The sequence below is a fragment of the Pholcus phalangioides genome, unplaced genomic scaffold (genome assembly GCF_987345545.1).
Source record: "Pholcus phalangioides strain wild (caught in Gottingen) unplaced genomic scaffold, Ppha-v1.0 ptg000022l_1, whole genome shotgun sequence".
NCBI lineage: Eukaryota > Metazoa > Arthropoda > Arachnida > Araneae > Pholcidae > Pholcus > Pholcus phalangioides.
In genome coordinates, this window is record NW_028301615.1 from 21395207 (window position 1) to 21416868 (window position 21662).

At 35.9% G+C, this 21662-nt stretch overlaps 1 protein-coding gene across 2 annotated transcripts; it reads left to right on the plus strand.

Moving 5' to 3' along the window:
- The first annotated feature begins 101 nt into the window (after positions 1-101).
- On the plus strand, positions 102-19965 carry LOC149069993 (dnaJ homolog subfamily C member 21). 2 transcript variants are annotated; one of them, XM_089249655.1, is made up of 14 exons: positions 102-490; positions 600-728; positions 4133-4221; positions 4365-4484; positions 5153-5338; positions 5961-6011; positions 9355-9434; positions 10967-11085; positions 11522-11597; positions 13473-13718; positions 13812-13896; positions 15329-15516; positions 17216-17327; positions 19723-19965. In XM_089249655.1, exons 1-14 carry the CDS (start codon positions 394-396, stop codon positions 19885-19887), a joined length of 1743 nt encoding a protein of 580 aa, XP_089105781.1. In that variant the 5' UTR covers positions 102-393; the 3' UTR covers positions 19888-19965. The 2 variants fall into 2 exon arrangements, with proteins under 2 accessions (XP_089105781.1, XP_089105782.1); XM_089249656.1 differs by having other exon boundaries at positions 264-490; positions 13812-13860.
- The last annotated feature ends 1697 nt before the right edge of the window (positions 19966-21662 follow it).

Here is a 21662-nt window from a genome sequence, read left to right on the forward strand (position 1 = left end):
CTGTGAATTTCTATCTATGGCCATGCTGCTGCCATCTATCTTTTAATTCAGCAACTCGACAGAGGAAACGCGTCTCGTGTTTTGATTTTTTGTAATCTGGCAACGCTAAATTAATAGCCATTAAAAAAAAAAAGACACTGTACTTAATTTTCATTATATTTCAATATAAAGCATGCCATTCTGAACGACATTCGTAAACATTCAACTAAAACGAACTAATTAACTTCAAAAAATGATCTAATTTTATTCGTCGTGGCGTGGAAGCTAATGTGTCATAACCGTCATTGTGTTGGCATTGACTAACGAACTGCAAAAAATGTAAACAAATCACGTAGCGCAAGCAATTTAAGCGTTGACATTTCAGTACAGATTGTGGGTAAGGGGCAATCAACCATGAAATGTCATTACGAGATATTAGGTGTCGCTTCCAACGCAACGTCGGATGAAATAAAGAAATCGTACCGCAAATTAGCTCTGGAATGGCATCCCGGTAAGCTACGCTAATGTTATTAGCTAACATAACTAGCATGCAGCACGTGGGTTATCGTTGACGCTAGATGTCGTTGTTTTTATTATTAACACTACTGTTTATTCCTCAGATAAAAACTTACACAGGGAAGAGGAAGCGAAAGAAACATTCCAGCTTCTTCAACAAGCTTATGAAGTTTTGATTGATCCACAAGAGAGGGCATGGTATGACAGGCACAGGGAAGAAATACTGAGAGGAGGTAAATTTCATACATTTGCATACATTTTTCAACAATCATAAGAGTATACTCAAAGCGAAGCACAAATGGCTTGACACCGTGTGAAGATAAGCTTCGGAAAGAAAAATTCACTTTCCGCTGTGGGGGGGGGGGGGGGAGTCGAACCACCAACCTCTCACAGTCCGGGCTGGGTAATAATTTCAATCCCTACATTCTCAGTGACACAATAGGCATTGGCACAGTAGTGATTGGTTACTATGAGGAAGAAAAGATAACAAAATGTCATGCGGGACAAAGTTTTTTGGGGAAACTGAATTTCTAAGTTTATTAGTGGAAAATGAAAGCATTTTTTAGTGAATCAATAACTGATTGCAAAGGTGGAAGGGAAGAAAATTTTGAGCAGGTTTGAGAAGGAATCGAGCACACAACCTTCGGCATGTCTCCAAAGCAGAATGTTTTGCGACGTTCAGCAACGAGCCCTCAGCTGACTGAAAATGTTCTGCGGTAAAAATTCACATACACATAATAGCATTTTTCTACACTTTCTTAAAATTCTTCCAGATTGTTCTGCAACAGCACTGGTTGTTCTGCGACGTACGCTGCACATTTCGGCATATTCTGCTTTGGAGCAGCATGTGTACCATATGTTCTAACCGCTGCTCCAACTGTGGTTGTAGGATTCAAGTAAAATTAAGTATATCTATTGTTAAACTCGCCAGCAAAAATTTCACTGTGAGTGGACGTAATGGTTCATCACTCATTTCGGCTAATCATGATGTGCTAAATTCTATAATGTAGCTAGGAATGTGGGGTTTGTTTATAAGCGTCCGGGCTAGTGCTCATGGATTTGCACATTTCAAAATAATAGTGGGTTTTATCATGTACCCATACGCATTTACGCCTAACAACATAGTAAGTCTATCTCTACTTGCCACCTATCTCTACTTAAAACCAGGAGCTCACTTTTCTTTTGTTGCTTAATTTCTGTGCGGCATTTTCTTCCAAAACAGTGTACTTTCATCAGTGTTAAACACCTGCTGAGGTGCATAACCCTTCTCTTCAATAATTTTCTTCAAAGTTTCTGGAAATTTTCTAGATGCCTCCTAGTCGGCAGAGGCTTGATCACCAGTGATTTTTACATTGCATGATCCAAATTGTTTCTTAAACTCATGAAACAACCTCTACTCGCATAAAATTCCGATGAAATAGACGTTTCACCAGCCCTTTTCTTATGGAAGAATAAAATTTTTCTCTTTTACTGTTATAATGGCGGACCACAGGTATTGACTTTCTTTCACCAAAAAAAAACGTATCAAATTTTTCTTGTCAAGTTTTCACTTTTATTTACCTTTTCAAAGTATTATCAGTAGCACTAGAAGAATGCGCCATCCTAAACAAGCACAACTCAAATTTTGTAAACAAAACATGTGAATAATGATTTCTGTGTTGTCAAAAAAAAATTTCCAATAAAGAAAAAAAAAACCATGAATACGGAAACCGCAAATATGGAAACTGCGAATTTGGGGGGGGGGGGCCGATTGTATTACATTTTAGCTATTCCAAGGGCAAATCTGAGGATACCAATTTCATTATCTCGGTTCCTACCAGGCAATTCAAGGCACACAAGGAACGTATTTACTTCAATACTTGCAGCCGTTTCTATGACTCTGCCTAATCCAATTTTTTTTCTGAATAATGTCAAAAATGGCGTGATTAAAATCAGCTACGCCATTAGTAGCCCATCTGTAGAGTCAGATTCAATGATAACCCCTTCCCCCATATTCTATTCTGTAGGGCAAGAAACCAGAACCAGAAAGATAGATGGCAGCACCAACAACAACATTAGGGGAGTATACGCTCAAGTGGTGTGGTGGTAAGGTACTTGTCTACCATTGTGAAGGTTGCTGTTAGGTCCCATGGTTGATTCTGGGGGATATACAGGGTGATTATAAAAAAAACTATCCCGACATATGGGCCCCTAACTATCATACCATTCAGAGAAACTGAATGAAATTTTGGCATAAGGTATTTTGATTTATGCGCTCAAGAATGATATGAAAATAACAATCAGTGTCACTCTAACAGTTATGGTTCGAACGGCAACTGTAGCATGAAAATCACCGGCGGTAGATAGGCTAAAAGTGAGAACAAGCAATAAGGACAGAGAAGCAGCATAAAATAAAGCATTTTATTGTGTTTCACAAATTTTCCACATGACCTCCTTCACACATGATGACACTTTGCATGCGGCAGATGGTGGATAACACTGCAGCACGTACCATGGCAATAGGAATCTCTTGAATCGCAGTTCTGATGGCATCTTTCAAATCAGATGCAGTTTGCGGACGAAACTGATACACTTTGGATTTCAGATATCCCCACAGCCAGAAATCCATTGGGGTGAGATCAGGAGACCTTGGTGGCCACGGAAATGGGATGCCTTTTCTTTCACCTAGCGTGACGACGTCAGTCATGACTGTGTCTTACGTAGAACCCGAAATTTGCATTTCTTGGTTTCTTCTTCTCGTTTTGTGGAGGACTAATCAGGCTGGGATCTCAGCCGAAGAAACGGTCTGACGAATGAAACGAACATTAATGCTCTGGTGCAATGCAAAGTCCTTTTTACTTTTTCCTTGCCTAGCTCCGGGGATTTTCGTGCTACAGGTGCCATTCCAACGCTATTTAGTGTTTTTCAGTATGGAGATCGCATTCCAATACAAAAAACTTGGTGTTGTCATTTGATATTTTCGAAATTTTCTCACTGTAACCGTAACTGTTTGAGTGACACTGTTGTTTTCCATATCATTCTTGAGCGCATACCTCAAAATACCTTATGCCAAAATTTCATTCAGTTTCTGTGAATGGTATGATAGTTAGGGGCCCATATGTCGGGATAGTTTTTTTATAATCACCCCGTATATAAAAAGATATTTTCTCTAATGAGCTCAAGGCAGCCATCAATAGATGGTGCCTTCATTTCCAACCCAACTCATCAATGGCTGTAAATTGTGTATAGCGATATGGTCGGAGTTGGTGTGTGGTTAAGTAGCAAGAACACAAAACAAGCACAATTTTTTACAACATATGTTATGGCCACACATACAGAATACATGTATTAACATGTACCAATTTGTTAGAAATTCTGTTGAGGAATGTGTATGAGGTGAGTAGCAGTACTAGGACAAGAACCCAAGCAAATTCATACTCATATTTGAAAGAAATCAAGTTAAAAAGCCATGATAGTTGATAAGACATTTGCTTACTGCACCAAAAGATTTTAAACGGTTTTGTAAGTTATTTAGAAGACAGGTGGCAGCAATTCTCGAACACATAGCATGCATTCCTGAATTCTGAAATTTTGACCATGCTTACTCATTATTAATAAAAAAAAATTACAACTTTTTACTCTTAACTTTCATGCATAGGTTTTGAGAGTGATTACAAAGACAATTCGCTCGATGTATACCAGTATTTCAACAGTAGCTGTTTCAAAGGATATGGAGATGACGAAAGGGTAAAAGGGCAATGCTTTCTTAATTTCAGATGCTCAAATCATTGTTACCCGAAATTCATTGCAGTGATCATGAACATGTATAAATATTTCCCTGCAATGACATACAAATACAGTATTATATTTCCTCATTTTTATTTTGATAGGGTTTTTATTCGGTGTACCGTGAAGTATTTAGCAAGATCGCTTCTGAAGACGATCCTTTCATCGAAGAAAAAACCATGGAAGTACCAATGTTCGGTCTCTCAGACAGTTCTTATGAGGAGGTTTGTATTCTTTATCTGAAGTTTATTGTGGGTTTGTGCAAATTATTTTTGGTATGTTAAATAATGTACTGTATTAATACTTGTTATATATATATTACTGACCAAGTGATGATAAATGTGAATTGAAAAACTGCTAGGTATTGCAGTTGAGCTATTTAATTAACAACCGAATCAAAGTATGACCTATCTGTCATACTTCAAAAAACTTTTGAATCAGTTCATCCAGTGCCTTTGATGTCAGCAATTCCTGATAAAGTAAACTCTGCAACATTCAGTATTTTTATGTACCCAAGTGGTACAGTGATAAGATGCTAAGTGTGATAAGTTGCGCTAAACAAGTGCAACTCAACAACATAAATACATTAGGGGCCACTCAAACACGTTCTGGCATGTTATCTATGCCCCCCTCCCCCCCGGATTGAACTTGGGACCTGGTGACAACCTTCACCTCAGGGTGGCAGACAAGGATCCTACCACCACACCACTCAAGCTCATCTCACACCATCCCTGGCAACTACTAGTTTGCCTCAACTTGATTGCTGGAAAGCTACTGAAAGAACCCATAATTATGTCAATGTAGCATTAAGCATTTTGTACTACTATCATATATACATTATATTAATTACTAATGTCATTACATCAATCACCTAATTGCTGTCACTTTGCAGGTAGTTCATCCTTTTTATGCTTATTGGCAAAGTTATTGCACTGCAAAGTCTTTCTCATGGGTTGACAAGTATGATTTGTCAGAATTCAGGAAAGCAAATGTTGGCCGACAAGTCTTAAGGGCTATGGAAAAGGAGAACAAGAAGCTCAGAGATCAACATAAGAAGCTGAGAAATGAGGAAGTTAGAGTAAGTGTCATTATATTGATTTTTATTCAATTGAAATTTTAAACTAGTTTTCCACTATTATTTTTCATTGAGTTCTTTCTAATTTTTTCTGCAAATTCCTTGCTGTAACTGAGAGCGCCCGCTTTTCTTATAAAAGTTCATTTTTATATTCATTCATTACATTTATATCATTTTCATTCATATCTTCTGTATTATGTTTATTGAGGACTTAAAAACTTTGTACTCTCAAGTATCATTTACTAGCATATTTCTGACTTTGCTAAACTTCATTTTAATTTATTTCTTAATTTAAAATCATATTAATAAAAATTATGGGTCCTGCATGCAAATTATGCTTAACCCTATGCCTAGATCACTAGGCCTAGCTAACATAAAAACTGCATGCTACACACTTTTTAACTGTTTCTGAAACTTATAGTATTCAGGGTTAATTTCAACTAGGAATATCTGATTTCAACACAGGTACGGATATGACAAATATTTTTTCTGCTCTTTTTTGATTTCATTATAAGTGGTTCCGACTGTGAATACTTATCACCCATATTTAGATGCATACTTCCCTAACTTTTTTATATTGTTTTTATGACTTAGAATACTTACATGTATTTTCTTTGTTTTTTAGCAATTGGTTGCATTTGTCAGAAAACGTGATAAAAGGATCCAAGCTCACAGAGTAAGATAATGGTATAACTTAAATAAAAGAGGTTATGCCATGTTTTTTTGTTTCTTTCCACATGATAAATGTTTTCATGTCTTCTATATTATGTTTCTTAAGGACTTAGAAACTTCATACTAGGGATGGAACGAATAGTGATTTGGCCGAATGCCAAATATTCGGCTGATGCTTTGGCAAGAATACCGCATATTCGGTATAAATATCAATTTTCTCAAAATTCACCGCAATTGTGAATAAAATCGGTATTTTAAATTAAAAATGAAATTATTGGCAATTTCAAATGATTGAATTTGAATTTCATAATTATGCAATTTATTATTTAAAAAACTTGGTAATTGAAAGATTTTTATTGCCATGACACTGACAAGCAAATTCAACGATGATATATTGTGTTTTAATATTACTCACACACAGAATCTGCTTTTTTTTCATCACTTGTTTCAATTTTACATCTAATTAAAAGAAATACCTCAACTATTATTTACTCCCAACTAGTAATGCATCATAAAATTTAAGATCTATTTTTCCTCTTTGGATGTTCTTCACCCCTTATTACGCTCAATGCTTATCTTGTCTAGGTACATCCTTCAGTAGTGAACTTGACTTGTGCAATTCATGCTTACTTCCACCTTATTGTAATGAGATTATATTTTCAGTTTTGTGTTTTCCCGAACCTAAAAATTCACCCTGATGTAACCCTTTTCACAGAAAGGGATAGGTATAAACCCACACAATAAAATATAATCAGTAAGTTCTTTATTTATGCAAATAATTTCAATTAATATAATTTTTTTCAATAGTTTGATACACTTAGATTTACACAGATTAAGACCTAAGAATTATTTGGCAAAAGGGCCCAAATCGCAGCTGAATATTTGTCTCATTTTTACTTCGTACTCTCAGCTATATTTTCACATTAGAATTAATAGTACAGTAACGTCTTGGCTCATAAATGTTTTGCTAATGGCTATTTTTTTATGCTGCTCTGCCTCAGTTAATGAACGTTTTAGTTTTGTGCATGCACGTACTGACATAAATAGCCATGCCTGTGAGCTACATTTTTTTTCCAATAAAAATTAATCCAATCAGTATCTCTCACTTGATCTATATTAATTCACCACCATGGAAATGCTTTCTGGATGCATCTCGCTTTATCCATCAGAAAGATTTTGAGCTATTTTATGTAAAATGAATGATCAAGTAAGAGAAAATTCATTTAAAAAAGAAAAAACTTTAGACGTGTATAAATGGTTTTAGTGCCTACAGTAAGACCCTTAATATCAAACACTGAACTGTGGACATTCTAGGAACTTACCTTTTGCATCATGTGTGAGAGAGAAATGAGCTGATTATATCACATAGCACAACATCTCGTACACTTTTTTTCACACGTCTCACTTACCCTACTACATAGAATAATGTCTCCTCCCCCCCCCCCCATAAAAGACAGAAATTTGGGGGGGAGGATTTGAGGATTCAGCCTAAGATGATCGAAAATTGAAAAAAAATTGCAAAAAAGGTTTAAATATTGAAAAAATTACTTAAATGCTGTTTCAATCTATTTCTGTGAATTTGAAACTCCTTGAGAAGGTTAAAAACTTGAAATTTCTTTGGAGAGATTCTTTCTGTGTTCTACTGCAACCTTAAATTAGTCTGTGTGCCCCCCTCCCCAGAATCCATGTGGAGGAAGCCAAAAAACTGGAGAGCGCTATAACCTGAAGCTATAAGTCCTGTTACCTTGTTTAGAGCATGAGTTTCCAACCTTCAAGACAGTGTGAGCCCAAAAATGAAAATTCCATGAAGCCCAGTGGCCAATAAATCATACTGTGGCGCAGTATCTTGATTCTCGCCCAGGGCTTCGAGGCAAATTTAGAGCCCCTATATTATTTTAGAATTTTACTTATTCTGAGATAATTTTTTCATTAAATATGAATTTTCATTAACAACACATAAATTATTTCCTCATTAAATATGACATTTCATTAATTCATGAATTATTTTTTCATTGAATGTAGGTTTCATTAATTCTGAAATTATTTTCTTATCAAATACTAATTTTTATTAATTCTGCAATTTTTTCATCAATTATGAATTTTTAAAAATCATTATTGCTCCCTTAATAAATCAAATTGCCCCCATGGGGTGTGGGCCCCACATTGTTGGGAATCACGGCTTTAGAGTCTCCTTCATCCAATTGTGGAGTTGGTTATCTGAGCCTTCGGCCAGTATTTGTCTTTTTTAGTGCTGCTTATTGCTTTATGAAAATGACTTTGAAATTTTGGACAGTTCCCAGAATGAATTAAACAATATTTCATAGAAACCTTGGAAAAATCTAGTTTCGGCAAATGAACCGTGGTTCCAGAACGAATTAAACTTGTTATCCAAGGTATCATTGTGTATTTATCACCCTCTTAGTTGCTTATGTTCTGTAATTGGTGTTGTCAGATAAATTTTGAGATCATTGCTCCTTTATCAGGTATGCACAACTACTAATCTGTATGCCAAATGTGGCCCCATCTGGCCTGCAAAAAGTGTCTCTAAGAAACTGTCAATTCTTCAACTCAATATGTACACAGTTTATTAACCAAATTGCACCCTTTTGTAAGCAACCAATCATAACGTTGCATTTGACTTACATATAGGCACTCAGCTTCATTCTGGCCACAATGTTTAACTTGAGCAGATGTTCTTTTTCCTGCTGAGCAATCAGGAGTAAAGATTTGATATCCAACCCAAGTAGGATCCCTGGTCAACATGGATAGTTGTTATATCATTGTTATCCTCTAAAGATGACACCTATATTTGAAATGCATAAGGAATTTTGTATCTTTCTGTGTATTTGCCTTTTTGTTGGTCTTGTTTTGTGACTATATCAGGCAAAAGATAATTTACCTTTCCATACACATTTTATGGCCTGCGAGTGATAGCCATCTCATATTTATCACACAGACTGAAAAGATTGTGTTGAAAAATTTGAAAGTGCTGTCAAATAGATTTTTCTAACCACTCTCCATGATATGCAATTTTTGTCAAGTTTATACAATTAAGTAGATATTTTTGTGTGTGCTACTATTGGCAATGTTTTTCGATTCAACCTGTGAATAGGGAAGTAATTTTTCAAACTAAAAATATCTATAAGAAATGCCTTCGGTTATTGTACATAATGGAAGAATAAAGCGAAATTATTAATGCTTAAAACTTTTTATTCATGAAAATTAAAGATGCGAAATGATTTATGATAAAAATTAAATTGTGTTGAATTTTTTTTTTTTTGGAAGTTGAAAGTAACATGGTGTGTATATGTGTGTCAAAAACTGATCAAATATCATTGTTTTTTTAGAAGTGGCTAGAAGAGCAAAGTGCTCAAAAAGCTAAAAAATTTCAAGAGCAAAGAAATAAGCAGATGGAAGAACGAAAAAAGTGAGTGGGTTGGTTAATCCCAAATTTGAAAAAACTAAAAGATTATTTTATTTACTTTATTTTATTTTATAAACTTATTTTATCACTTTATTAATTTTTTTATGCATCTAAACTGAAGAGCCAAAAAAACTGGTACAGGCATGCGTATGCAAATGAAGAGATATGGAACCAATCAGAGTACGGCGCTGCGGTCGGCAACGCCTATATAACACAAGTGTCTGACATAGTTGTTAGATCGGTTACTGCTGCTACAATGGCAGGCTATCGAGATTTAAGTGAGTTTGAACATGGTGTTATAGTCGGTGCACAAGAGATAGGACATAGCATCTTCGAAGTAGCGATGAAATTTGGATTTTCACGTACGACCATTTCATGAGTGTACCGTGAATATCGGGAATCCGGTAAAAAATTAAATCTACGACATCGCTGCGGCCGGAAAAAGATCATGCAAGAATGGGACCAACAACGACTGACGAGAATCATTAAACGTGACAGACGTGCAACCCTTCCGCAAATTGCTGCAGATTTCAATGCTGGGCCAGCACCAAGTGTCAGCGTGCGAACCATTCAACGAAACATCATCTGTATGGGCTTCCGGAGCTGAAGGCCCACTCGTGTACCCTTGATGACTGCACAACACAAAGCTTTACGCCTCGCCTGGGCCCGACAACACAGACATTGGACTGTTGGGGACTGGAAACACGTTGCCTGGTCTGACAAGTCTCGGTTCCAATTGCTTCTAGCTGATGGACGTGTACGGGTATGGAGACAACCTCATGAATCCATGGACCCTACATGTCAACAGGGGACTGTTCAAGCTGGTGGAGGCTCTGTGATGGTATGGGGCGTGTGCAGTTGGCGTGATATGGGACCCCTGATACGTCTAGATACGACTCTGACAGGTGACAGGTACGTAAGCATCCTGTCTGATCACCTGCACCCATTCATGTCCATTGTGCATTCCGACGGACTTGGACAATTTCAGCAGGACAATGCGACACCCCACACATCCAGAATTGCTACAAAGTGGCTCCAGGAACACTCTTCTGACTTTAGACACTTCCGCTGGCTACCTAAATCCCCAGACATGAACATTATTGAACATATCTGGGATGCCTTGCAACGTGGTGTTCAGAAGAGATCTCCACCCATTCTTACTCCTACGGATTTATGGACAGCCCTGCAGGATTCATGGTGTCAATTACCTCCAGCACTACTTCAGACATTAGTCGAGTCCATGCCACGTCGTGTTGCGGCACTTCTGCTTGCTCGTGGGGGCCCTACACGATATTAGGCAGGTCGCCAGTTTTTTTGGCTCTTCAGTGTATATCTTTGTATGTAACAGTTTGTTTTTTTTAATGCTAATACCCAAGTTTTCCTTTAGATTGTTAACAGAAATGTTAAAATTAAATGATATTCAGAAATAAATACTACTTTTTGATCTAATAACAATTTTTGTTAAATGTTTATATTGAAAAATATTATTCTTGGAATTTTTTTTACTCACTGGGCAAAATTTTTTTCTTTGTCAGGGACCTTCTGTCATATAAAGAGGCAGAGTGGAGTTCGTTAAGTCAATTTGAACAGCATTTTAATGAGCTTGAGGCTCGATTGGATGATACGTTTGGAGCAGAACCATCTAATGAGAATGGTAAGAGGTTTCAACTAGGACTGTGGTGTGTATCATAAATTGTGTTGAAAAAGTTTTTCAGCAGTTAAAATTTTATTTCTTTGTGGGGTAATGTTGATCACAACTAACTTAAAACACTAATTGAAAGCAATGTCTAAAAAAGCTAATATGTCCTTCATATTTTCTTCTGTATTCGCTGGACTTATATGCTATCTTGGTTTGCTATCATGTTGCAATTTTGCTGTTTTTACCAATGACTTAAAATAGTTTTTCTTGTATGTGGCACAGAAGATCAAAGGAGCATTATGCAGAAGACACCACTTATTAGAATCATGGATTACCCATATACATTTGATAATGTTATCATTTTGGGTTTTGATATGATATTTGCAAAGTACAGACTGAATGCATGTCATAACACGTTTCAAAAACTTTTCTTCCTTGAAATTTTTTTCAGATGATGACACATCTGAGCAAGAATTTTCTGATCTTTACTGTGTTGCATGTGACAAAGATTTCAGATCTGAGAAAGCGTTAGTAAATGTTCTTCATTCAATTATTTTCTCCTCATTATTGTATATTATGTCATTTTTCACTGCAAAGGTCATCAAAAGAAGTAAAATCCATGTTAAGATGATAATAACACAATGGACATTTTCAGAAATAGTAATTTTTTGGCTGAATTTATATATGGTAGTTTTTGACATTATAGGTTTTGAATGGTTTTGATATTAATTAATCTTTAACTTTAATCATCAATGCTTTGAAACAATTGTTGTTTTTGGAGTAGCATGTGAATGACAGACGTATTAGCACAAATAGTATAGTTCCCCCTCAAAAGATTGGAATATGCTGCATCACATGGAATATTGGACTATTTATCTATTAGGAATATTATCTAATTGGAATATTATCTAATTGGAATATTATCTATTTTATGTAAAGCTATCTTAAGAACCTGTTCATAGATCTTATCACAACAAAAATTCTTGGCTACTTGTCTCCATACATAGCACCTATGTTTCTCTACCAAAAAAAGCATCACTTGTTATTGATCATTTATGTGGTTTGAATTTGACAAATTGAAAATAAATTTATTTTCTAGCCAAATATCTTAAAAGAGAAGAATTTATTTTTTGAAGAAAGGCAGTTTTAAACACTTTTCTTTCCACCTTTCTTCCCCCCCCCCTTCAATGTTAGTGGATGTGCTGTTGTAAATTCTGGAAATTTAATGGTCCTCTTGGTCCTCAATTTAGTGATCACTGATAAATAATTTTTTATTCATTATGCTGATCTAGAGCTTGTTGAACCTTGGTTAAAAATAATTATGTTGTGACTACTGAGCAATGAAAAGTGTTTCTGCTATGTGAAGTTCAATCAATTAGTGTTAGTAGTTTGGAAGCAAAGGAACAATTAATTAGCAAACAATCTTCTTTCTGATGTATTGTGCTATGGCTCAGAAGTCAAAATATGACCAGACTGATTTTAGATCATTTGAACCATGGCTCAATAACACAGAAGAAAGACTTTATTATAGATCACTGGAATAATTATTTCTTGATATACAGTGAAACCTTGATGTATCGATACTTTGCATGTGAAGAAAAAATATTGTAGAGAAGCTATAGTGTTATATATGTGTAAAGAGGTAGCCTTTTATCCTCTCACACAACCAAATTTATGCTGTTATTGACATCTCTTCTGAATTGGCCTTGTTTGTACCATGATAAAATACATTTATAATTATTCAATTTATAAAAAAATTCAATAGATTAGTTGATGAATAAATTCCGTTAGTTTTGTTTCCCCCTGTGAAGTAGTTTCCTGCACAACACTACTGTGTCCTACAAAGAAATAAGCTTCGTGGCAACTTCATTAATGCTTCCATAGGGTAGATAAGGCAAAATACTGATGTTATTAAAGATTCTTGAAAGAACACACTGGTGAGAGAGGAATTGTAATTTGAAATATGTTGACGGTGATTTTGAGTGAAATATAAAGAATATTGTTTTAGTAGAGATTGGAAATATACTAAAAAAATTGTTGTAGAGGGATTCATCATAGTAAAGGATAATGTGGTATTGAAAGGAGTTTAACATTAGACTTAAGGCAAGATTCAAATAAATATTAATGTAGAGAGATTTATAGTGATCAAAAAATTGTTGTGTGTAGCCAGGTTTCACTATCTTTTCTTTTGTTTTAATAAAATTTTTCACTTACAGTGAACACCTATGCTTACTTTTCAGTGCGGATAAAAAAATATTTTACATTGACAATGTTTGCGAATATTTACAACAATTTTATAATGACATTCAATTTATTTTTTTATGGTCATATGATTTTTTTGTGAGCATATATCATGAGAAATTCAGAAAATATAATCAGAACCAATTTTATCCTGTATCTAGCATGAAGAATCATGAAAATTCAAAGAAGCACAAAGAGAACGTCTTGCTCTTGAGACAAACAATGGAAGAAGAAGAACTGAAAATCTTGAATTTAGTTGGGAGTGAGGCTGAAGAGGAGGGAGAGATAGTTGATGTCGAATCGGAACATCGCAATGGTGTTAGTTCAAGCCCATTGCATGACGATTCAGTTGACCAATTATCTTTTGGATCAGATGAAGAGGATTTGAATCAACAGGTTCATACAAGGTATTTGTGATCATCAGGAGAGATTTTATCTCTAATCTGAAAATAATTTAGTGAGACTTCTCATGGTTTAAATTTTGTTAATTCTCATTGTAGTTCGAAAACCAAAAAGAAAAAAAAGCGCAAGAAAAATATTCCAAACATGGTAGGTGAGTTTGATGACCCTGAAGAAGAAGAATCTGTGAGTCAATAATTGCTTGCTTGATATTAAGTTGTTATGGTTCATTGAGTTATTCAGAATTTTTAGAATTATTCAATTAAACTCAGAGAACCTTGTGCTGACAACTCATACAATGATTCCCTGAATTCGAAGATTAATTATAATGATGTATATAGCCAGAGGTGCATTTATGGTTTGCCTTTTATGGACTACATGAATTTTGTTACCTTTTGCCCATTCTAGTCTAATTTTTTTGACTACTCTTTTATCGAATTTGCTGCGCTGTGCTATAATCTGCTCGACCTACTCCCCACTTCCCTCCCATGCTCACACACTCTTTTAGTCATTCGCATGCTTGCACGCTGTTTTGGTCAAACACATACTTGCACATGCTCTAGGTCACTCACTGACATGGTTTTTTGCTTTATAAGTGACTCTTTTGGTCATTCACAGACCTAATTCCTAGCTCTGTAGGTCACTCACTAAACTAGTCCCTTACTGTCTCAGCAGAGGTGGATTTATTTAGGGTTATATAAATTTTGCCGCTCTTCTCCCATCTTACTAGTTTTCTTGGCCATTCCACTGAACTATAAGTAAACTGGAGTGAAGACTCCCTATTCAATAACACAGACGTTCGCAAGCCGACGCGGAGGAACACAAGAGTGGGCGTGACGAAGCGAGACAGGCAAAACATTGCTATTTCAGCATGTAATTTTATAAAAAAATAGTTCCTCTTAAGTTTTGGAAAAGGAAGGGTATTTCGTGTACGAAAGTAAGTATTCATTTTTATAAATTTTTTTGAAGATAAAGAATACATAATTATTGGCCGAGAAGTGAAAAAAAGTGGAACGTACATGTCTCGTGTTTGGAATTGCCCCATTGCATTAACATGGTCAGGAAATGTTTTGCCCGGTTCGCTCCAAAAGGGTGATGCGGTCGCGTAGGACGACGGCTCGCGCAGTCCTCACTCCACTTTACTTATAGCTCAGTGGGCCATTCATTCCTCAAAGTTTCTACCTGCTTAGCCTTCTTGTAAATACACCACTGTGTATAGCAATGTAAAACAATTGAGTTATTTTCTTATCTAATCTCGCAGACTCTTTGAAATATTTCCACAGATCCCTCCTGGTTAAGAGCCACTGCTGCAGCCCTTTAGCTTCACTAATCAAGAGAAACTTGGAACGTTTTTCTCTCAAGTTATTGTTCCACTTTGAAGCATTTGTAATTGTTCAAATAAAACTGCAGGAAATTATTTTTAATCAAAGTTTTCATTCAGTCATATTGCATTAGCTAAAAAGTTATTGCTCGAATTGTATTAAAACTGCAATTTTTGCAAAGATACTCATTTGGGAATTTTAGTGCTAATGTGTTTAATACTTTCTCTTCAGCTACCATCTTTTTTTACATTTATTACCATCTTTACTAACTGTTTCTTTTAATTTCAAATGTCCAGGTGTTATCAAATATCACAAAAGATACCGATAGCCTCACATTGCAGAGTGAACAGAATTCCGTCAATGGTCTCAATCCTGAACAAAATCAGGATGATAAGCAACAAGTTATTGATGACATAAATAGCAAATCTATAGATGATGTCAATAATGCAGAGCCCCCGTCAGTTGAAAATGATATTAAAGAAAGGTGTGTATCAAGTGCATTTGAAAAGTAAAAAAAAACTAAATTGAATAATTGTGAAACTCTCTCTCTCTCCTGTGTAATTATACCCTCTACAATGATAATGACATATATGATGATATTTCTCTTGGGTCCTGACACTTACGATGGTGTTAATGGGTATTATTCTATAACAAGATAAAAATCCTGTAGAATGATACTTTTCTTTGTGCCTCGAATATAGTTATAAGGGTTTTTAAATTTGATAGAACACTACATACAACCCTGTAACAAAACTGTAGGGAACATGGTTTACTCCCAAATTATAACCTTACCATGGTATAGCAAAAGAACCTAACGTAATGAACATGACTGTGGCCCATAATGTATTTGATTACATGGTATATCAAGGTGTGGTTAATGCGATTTTATTTTACTGTGTTTATGAAATGGTGGGGAGTTTTTAAAACCAGAAATAACAGTGATCCAAAGAGTATAATCCTCTCATTTTTCAAATAAATATTTTTGAATTACAATAGGGCTTCCCAGATGGTCTTGATGGATGAGCACACCTGGCAGCTTCTTTGCACACAAGAAGACCCTGCGACTATTGCATCACAACCAACTTTTAACTAATTGTAGCTGGGTTATGGGCTTGTCCCAGTGCTTTGGCGGTTGTGTGGTTTTGGTGACAGACTCACATCAGAAGGACCTGGGTTTGAACCAATGGCACAGTATTAGTAGGTTGAAATTTGTTTTCTGTGGTTCCCAAATTTGAAGCATGAATGCAAGACGGTCTCCATATTCAAAAGTCTTGCATACAGTCAGAACAACAGACATACAGTAGTACAGGTTTCGACATTCAAAAATCTGGCCATCGATAATCCTGGTTCCTGCAAATTTCCATCTTAGATTTTGTCATGCATTTTCAAATTTACCATGTTGGTATGGCACTTTTTTCTTTATTTGGTTGATCTAAAATTTTGTAGAACTGTTTTATTTAGTCAATGAACATTATAAGGGATTACATTTCCTTTTCATTTAGTGTATAATTTTCTTTCATCAAAGTACTGTACAGGTAGGCATTTTCCATTAATTGCATACAATATGTATAACTAAAATCAAAAGTCAACATTTTTGAACATCCAGAGATTGCCAGATTTTTCAATGTCAATCTGTACAAATATTCAATCATTCAATCATTATGCTTTACTCATAGTTTGCGAAAATAGATGACAACACTATAAATTCATATACCACTAACACACGCTCAGGGTGTTAGATACTTATGCACACTTTTGATACAACTCATTCAGTAGTAAATTGGTCATGGCAATAGAACCAGAGTTGCACTTGGTTTGAAAGAAACAGAGTGCATTGCTTTGCATATGATACTTTCGAGATGGTTTTGTAGTCCACTGTATTTACAAGTGTAAATTATCTCTATGTACTATAGAATGTCTTTTGTTTCTTCGAAGCAGTAAACCTCAAAATTGCTATCTGGTGTGTGGGATGAGCTTCACATTCCTGAAAGGTTTAACCCTAAGTTTTGTCTAATAATGAATATACTATAGGCTAATGCTTGTTTATTTCATAATGGCTTCATTAAAATTAAATATTGTTTCATAATATGTTTTTTTATATATCAATTTTTACCCTGGTGCTCTATCAATTTTTACCCTGGTGCTCTATCAATTTTTTTATGGTGCTTTTTTTTCTCTTTTAGTATTGTGGAAGAGGAGACAGCCAAGACTCGAACAGCCAAGGCCAAAGACGTGAAAAAGAAGAAACAGAAAGCTAATAATGTACAGAATACTGATGCAGAAGCAAGCCAAAAAGTATATTTACTTCTTGCTCTTTTTTTTTTCACTTCGAATGAAATTATTTAAAATCAACTACCATATATACTCGTGTATATAAGTCAAGTTTTACTGTTCAGAAAATCTTTCATAAATTGGGAGGGTCGGCTTATGCATGGGTCAATTTCTGAAGTGAAATAATTTAGCCCAAGTTTTATCAACACTCCCCCCTCCCTTATAGCGAAGTGCACTAATTCCACAAAGTGGGTTCAACTCAGCCCACAATAGCAAAGCCATGTTTTAGCATCAAGCAAACCCCACCCCCCTCCCTTCAACACACACAAGTTGGACACTATTTACGGTCATTGCAATGCAAAGATCGTCTAAAGCCCCTCATACGCACCAAGAGGCCCAGAGGCAGTGCCCGGGTGAGTCCCTGCATTAAGATGTTCCTACGTCAAAGCGGTTTCCAAAAACAAAAGAGTATTAATCCATACAGCACTATAATTACTATAGCTTATGACCCATGAACGGTAGCCATTTCTTATATCCAGCCAGTACACTGAACATTTTGTACAGCATGCCTTTTCTGCCATACTGCAGCCATTGATATGACAGGAAATCATTTCGATGCTGTCTTACAAAGCAGAGAGTAAGAGAATATTTGGAAGGTTTTGATCATTTTTCATTGTATAAAAAAAAATTTTTATGTCTTAGAAATATTATTTTTCTTGGAAGTCTAATCTCTTTCAGGATCGGCTTACACACGGGTTTCCAATTTTTTGGTGGCCCTCAAGTTGGGTGTCAGCTTATACATGAACATATACAGTACATCTTAGTTTTTTGTTGTTTTTTTAAACATAATAATATTTTAAATTCAGACAGGAAAAAAGTCTTCTAATATTATAAGATTTCCATCTAGCAACTGAGTTGTAAGCATAGGTCTAAATAAAAATACCTGGTTCATAGACGTGGAAATTGTGTTAGTCTGTAGGAACTAGGAATTGTTTTTGAACTATATATAATACAGTAGATGATGTTTATTACATATAAAATCATGGATAATGTTATCATACAAATACAAATACAACGCCACAACAGGCAGATTGCCCAACGAGATGGCTGACTTAAGAACATCATGGATCCCGAGCCCTACCTACTACTGCTACACCACACATGCGGGAATGTGCGTGTACGTGTAGTGAAACCTGACGTGAAGTTTTTGTTTCTCTGTAATGCTTGTTATGTGTAGTGCTGCCATCTGCCACCAGTTTTTCTAACTATGAGTGAAGTGTTATGATTGAATGATTTATCGTTGTAGGACTGTTACTCTCTGTGGCGAGACTTTTTAACGGGAGATCGGCTCGCATTTGCGCCTTGAAGTTGGGAACCACAGAAAACCAACTTCATCCGACCACCACTGTGGGGTTCGAACCCGGATCCTCGCATCGCGAGTCCGTCACTATAACCACTCGACCACCACAGCGGCAATCATTTGGGTATTATTATCACTTTTGCAAATTACTGGATGCACCGATATCATAACATGGAAAAAAATTGTTTTTAGTTATCAGGCCTTTGCTTGATGTTATAAATTTTTTCCTTTCCAAAATTTCTTCTTTTTTGCATATTTTGAAGCTGAGGTTGAACCAGACTCATTCTCTGCCCCCCCCCCCCCCCCCATAAGTTATTATTATCGACTTGCAAGGCTATATAGGAGGGCAAAAGGCTCCCTTACCATAAAAATTTTCCATACGCACTTCATAATGTCCTTCCTATATGGGACTCGTCTTTTGCCGCTATGGCCCATGTATGTGTAGCACTTCTTTTGTAGTCTCTTTCCCATAGTGAAGGCATGTGTAAAGGTAAGGTACAAAAAGCCCCTTTCTTAAGTTCTTGATCAGTTTCTTTCAACTGACCCCATTCACATTTCCACTGCTGGAAGACTTTCACACGGAAATCTATGGAACATATTGTATATTATGAAAAGTATCAGAATTCATGATACACATTAGACAGTTTCACTCAAACTCCTCACGATTTCTGCATTAAAAAAAAGAAAAAAAAATTTAAAGAGAAAAAACAAGCAGTTTTAAAACAGTTTGAAAAAAAGCATGATCACAATAAGCAGCATGCACTGTAGTTTAATTATCACACATGCATGTAAAATTACTGTAATATGACAAATTATAACAAGCTTTACACTTGTCTATGTATTACTCTGCATGATTTCTGCATGGAAAACTGAGGCAGTTGCCGCATATTCAAACAGCATACATATTGCTCAACAAAATACTTTCTTACCCTACTCATTGGGGCACCTCAAAGTTGGACCCAATAATTGCCACCTTAATATTAGAAGTGGGAAAAAAAATTGTAAGAGAAAATTTTATTGACGTCCATGTTGATTGATGTGTTTGCTTTGTTTTTCCAGGCAAGTACCTTGTGTGAAAAATGTAACAGAAATTTTGGCTCAAGAAATAAACTTTTTGACCATTTGAAAGAATCTGGACATGCCATCTATCTTGGTGAGACTCAGTCATCCACCAGAACTTCCAAAACCAATGGTAACACTAAGAAAAAGAAGGGAAAAAGATGACACATAATATAAAATCAATGTTATTTATATGATGGGGGAGATGGACATTAAAAATATTAAATTAATTTTGATTTTATACATCATGTTTGTTACTTCATTTTAGTAGCGATTTCTCTGTGTTTAATAAATGTTTTGTAATACCAGAAGCGTATTTACAGTTTTGCCGTCTGTAAGCAACACAAATTTTGCCGCCCTTCTGTCATTCTAGTTAAATTATTTTTGGCCACTCATTCTCTCCTCAAATTTGCCGCACTGTGCTGTCCCCGCCTATAATATGCCTGTGTCCCTAAGTCCTTCTTGTGGTCACTCATGTGCTTGCATACTCTTTTGATCATGCACACCATTGTGTACGCTTTTGGCCCTTCTCATGCTTATATTGTCTTGGTCATTCACATGTTTACACACACTATAGGTTGCTCTTTCAGCCATTCACATGCTCTAGGTTATTTCACTCTTTTTGTCATTCATGTGCTTGCGCACACTGTAGGTCACTCTTTTGTTTGCGACTCTTGTTGCAAACTCTCCTGGTCTCTCACTCTCTGAGCAGAGGCATATTAGTAGCTATGAAATTTTGCCGCCATTCCCCCATTATGTATTAATTTTTTAGCCACTTATTCCTAAAATTTTGCCATTCTGAGCTATAGCCCCTAAGTTCTCCTGTAAATACACCACTGTTTGTAACATTAGCATTGCTTTATTTTAAAAAAGTTATTAAGTACATGAATAGTTTTTCCTCCCATCCCTCAAGGTATGGTTTCAAAAAATGGGATTGCTGACTGAGATAGATGCATTTTCTTAGGAAGCACCAATCTTGTAAGATCCTTATGCTTCTCTCTCTCTCTCTCTTTGATAATGCTGCTCTATGCGAGCTGAATGAAGAAAAGAGGTTATGTTTGTGTGTGATAGACATCTGCAGTAGTCTCATATACATAGTGAGTGTATATGTTTAAGAGGTAATGTTAAAAAAAACAATTAAATAATTGCAGCAAAGCTGCACTCAGAAAGTCAGTATCAATATAACTTTAAGTAGACCTGCAACTCTCCGGATTTGGTCCGGCAATGCAGGATTTTTTAAACGTTTACAGAGTTTACAGATTTTAATTACACATGGCCAAGTTTGATGAAAGAAAAAAATTGAAGAAAAATAAAAGAAATCAAATTATTTTTCGTTCAAATATATTAAATTCGGTTAAATATCTCTAGAAGGTGCTGGCCAGCACCTCCTAGAGATAGAAGGCCTTCACAGTCTGCTTGTGACGTCAGTAAGTAGTCCATTTTTCCTCAGAATATTCAGGAGAAAAAATTCCCTGCTCGTGCCAGTATCATCGATGTGGGGAAAAGAAATGATCCGGCTCAGAATTGGCGATATCTATGCCACACATCCAATCACTATGCGGTATTTGTGAGCCAATCAGGAAGATTCTACGTCAAAATAAGAAAAAACAAAATAGGATGCTGTGTTTCAAAATGTGGCAAACTTGATAGGTAGTTTGAATGACGTTTATGGCAAACAGGGCAGAGGCTTTATATCTCTAGGAGGTGCTGCACGAGCAGGGAATTTTTTTTCTGAATATTCTGAGGGAAAATGAACTACTTGCTGATGTCACGAGCAGCGTGCTGAGGACTTCTATCTCTAGGAGGTGGTGCTCAAAGCCCTTAGACTGACGGAATTGTCTAGAGAAAAACCTGGTGTGTGATGTTACAATGATTATAGAAGCAAAACTTTTCCAATGCTGAGCAAGCTCAAAATTGAATTCTCTTATAACGGTGGTCCT

What these genes read in the sequence shown, in the direction of transcription:
- LOC149069993 (XM_089249655.1), top strand. Translation starts at nt 394, where the DNA reads ATGAAATGTCATTACGAGATATTAGGTGTCGCTTCCAACGCAACGTCG. An exon ending in AATCAACAGGTTCATACAAG is followed by an intron (nt 13,719 to 13,811) that starts GTATTTGTGATC and finishes TTCTCATTGTAG; the next exon opens with TTCGAAAACCAAAAAGAAAA. An exon ending in GAAAATGATATTAAAGAAAG is followed by an intron (nt 15,517 to 17,215) that starts GTGTGTATCAAG and finishes TTTCTCTTTTAG; the next exon opens with TATTGTGGAAGAGGAGACAG.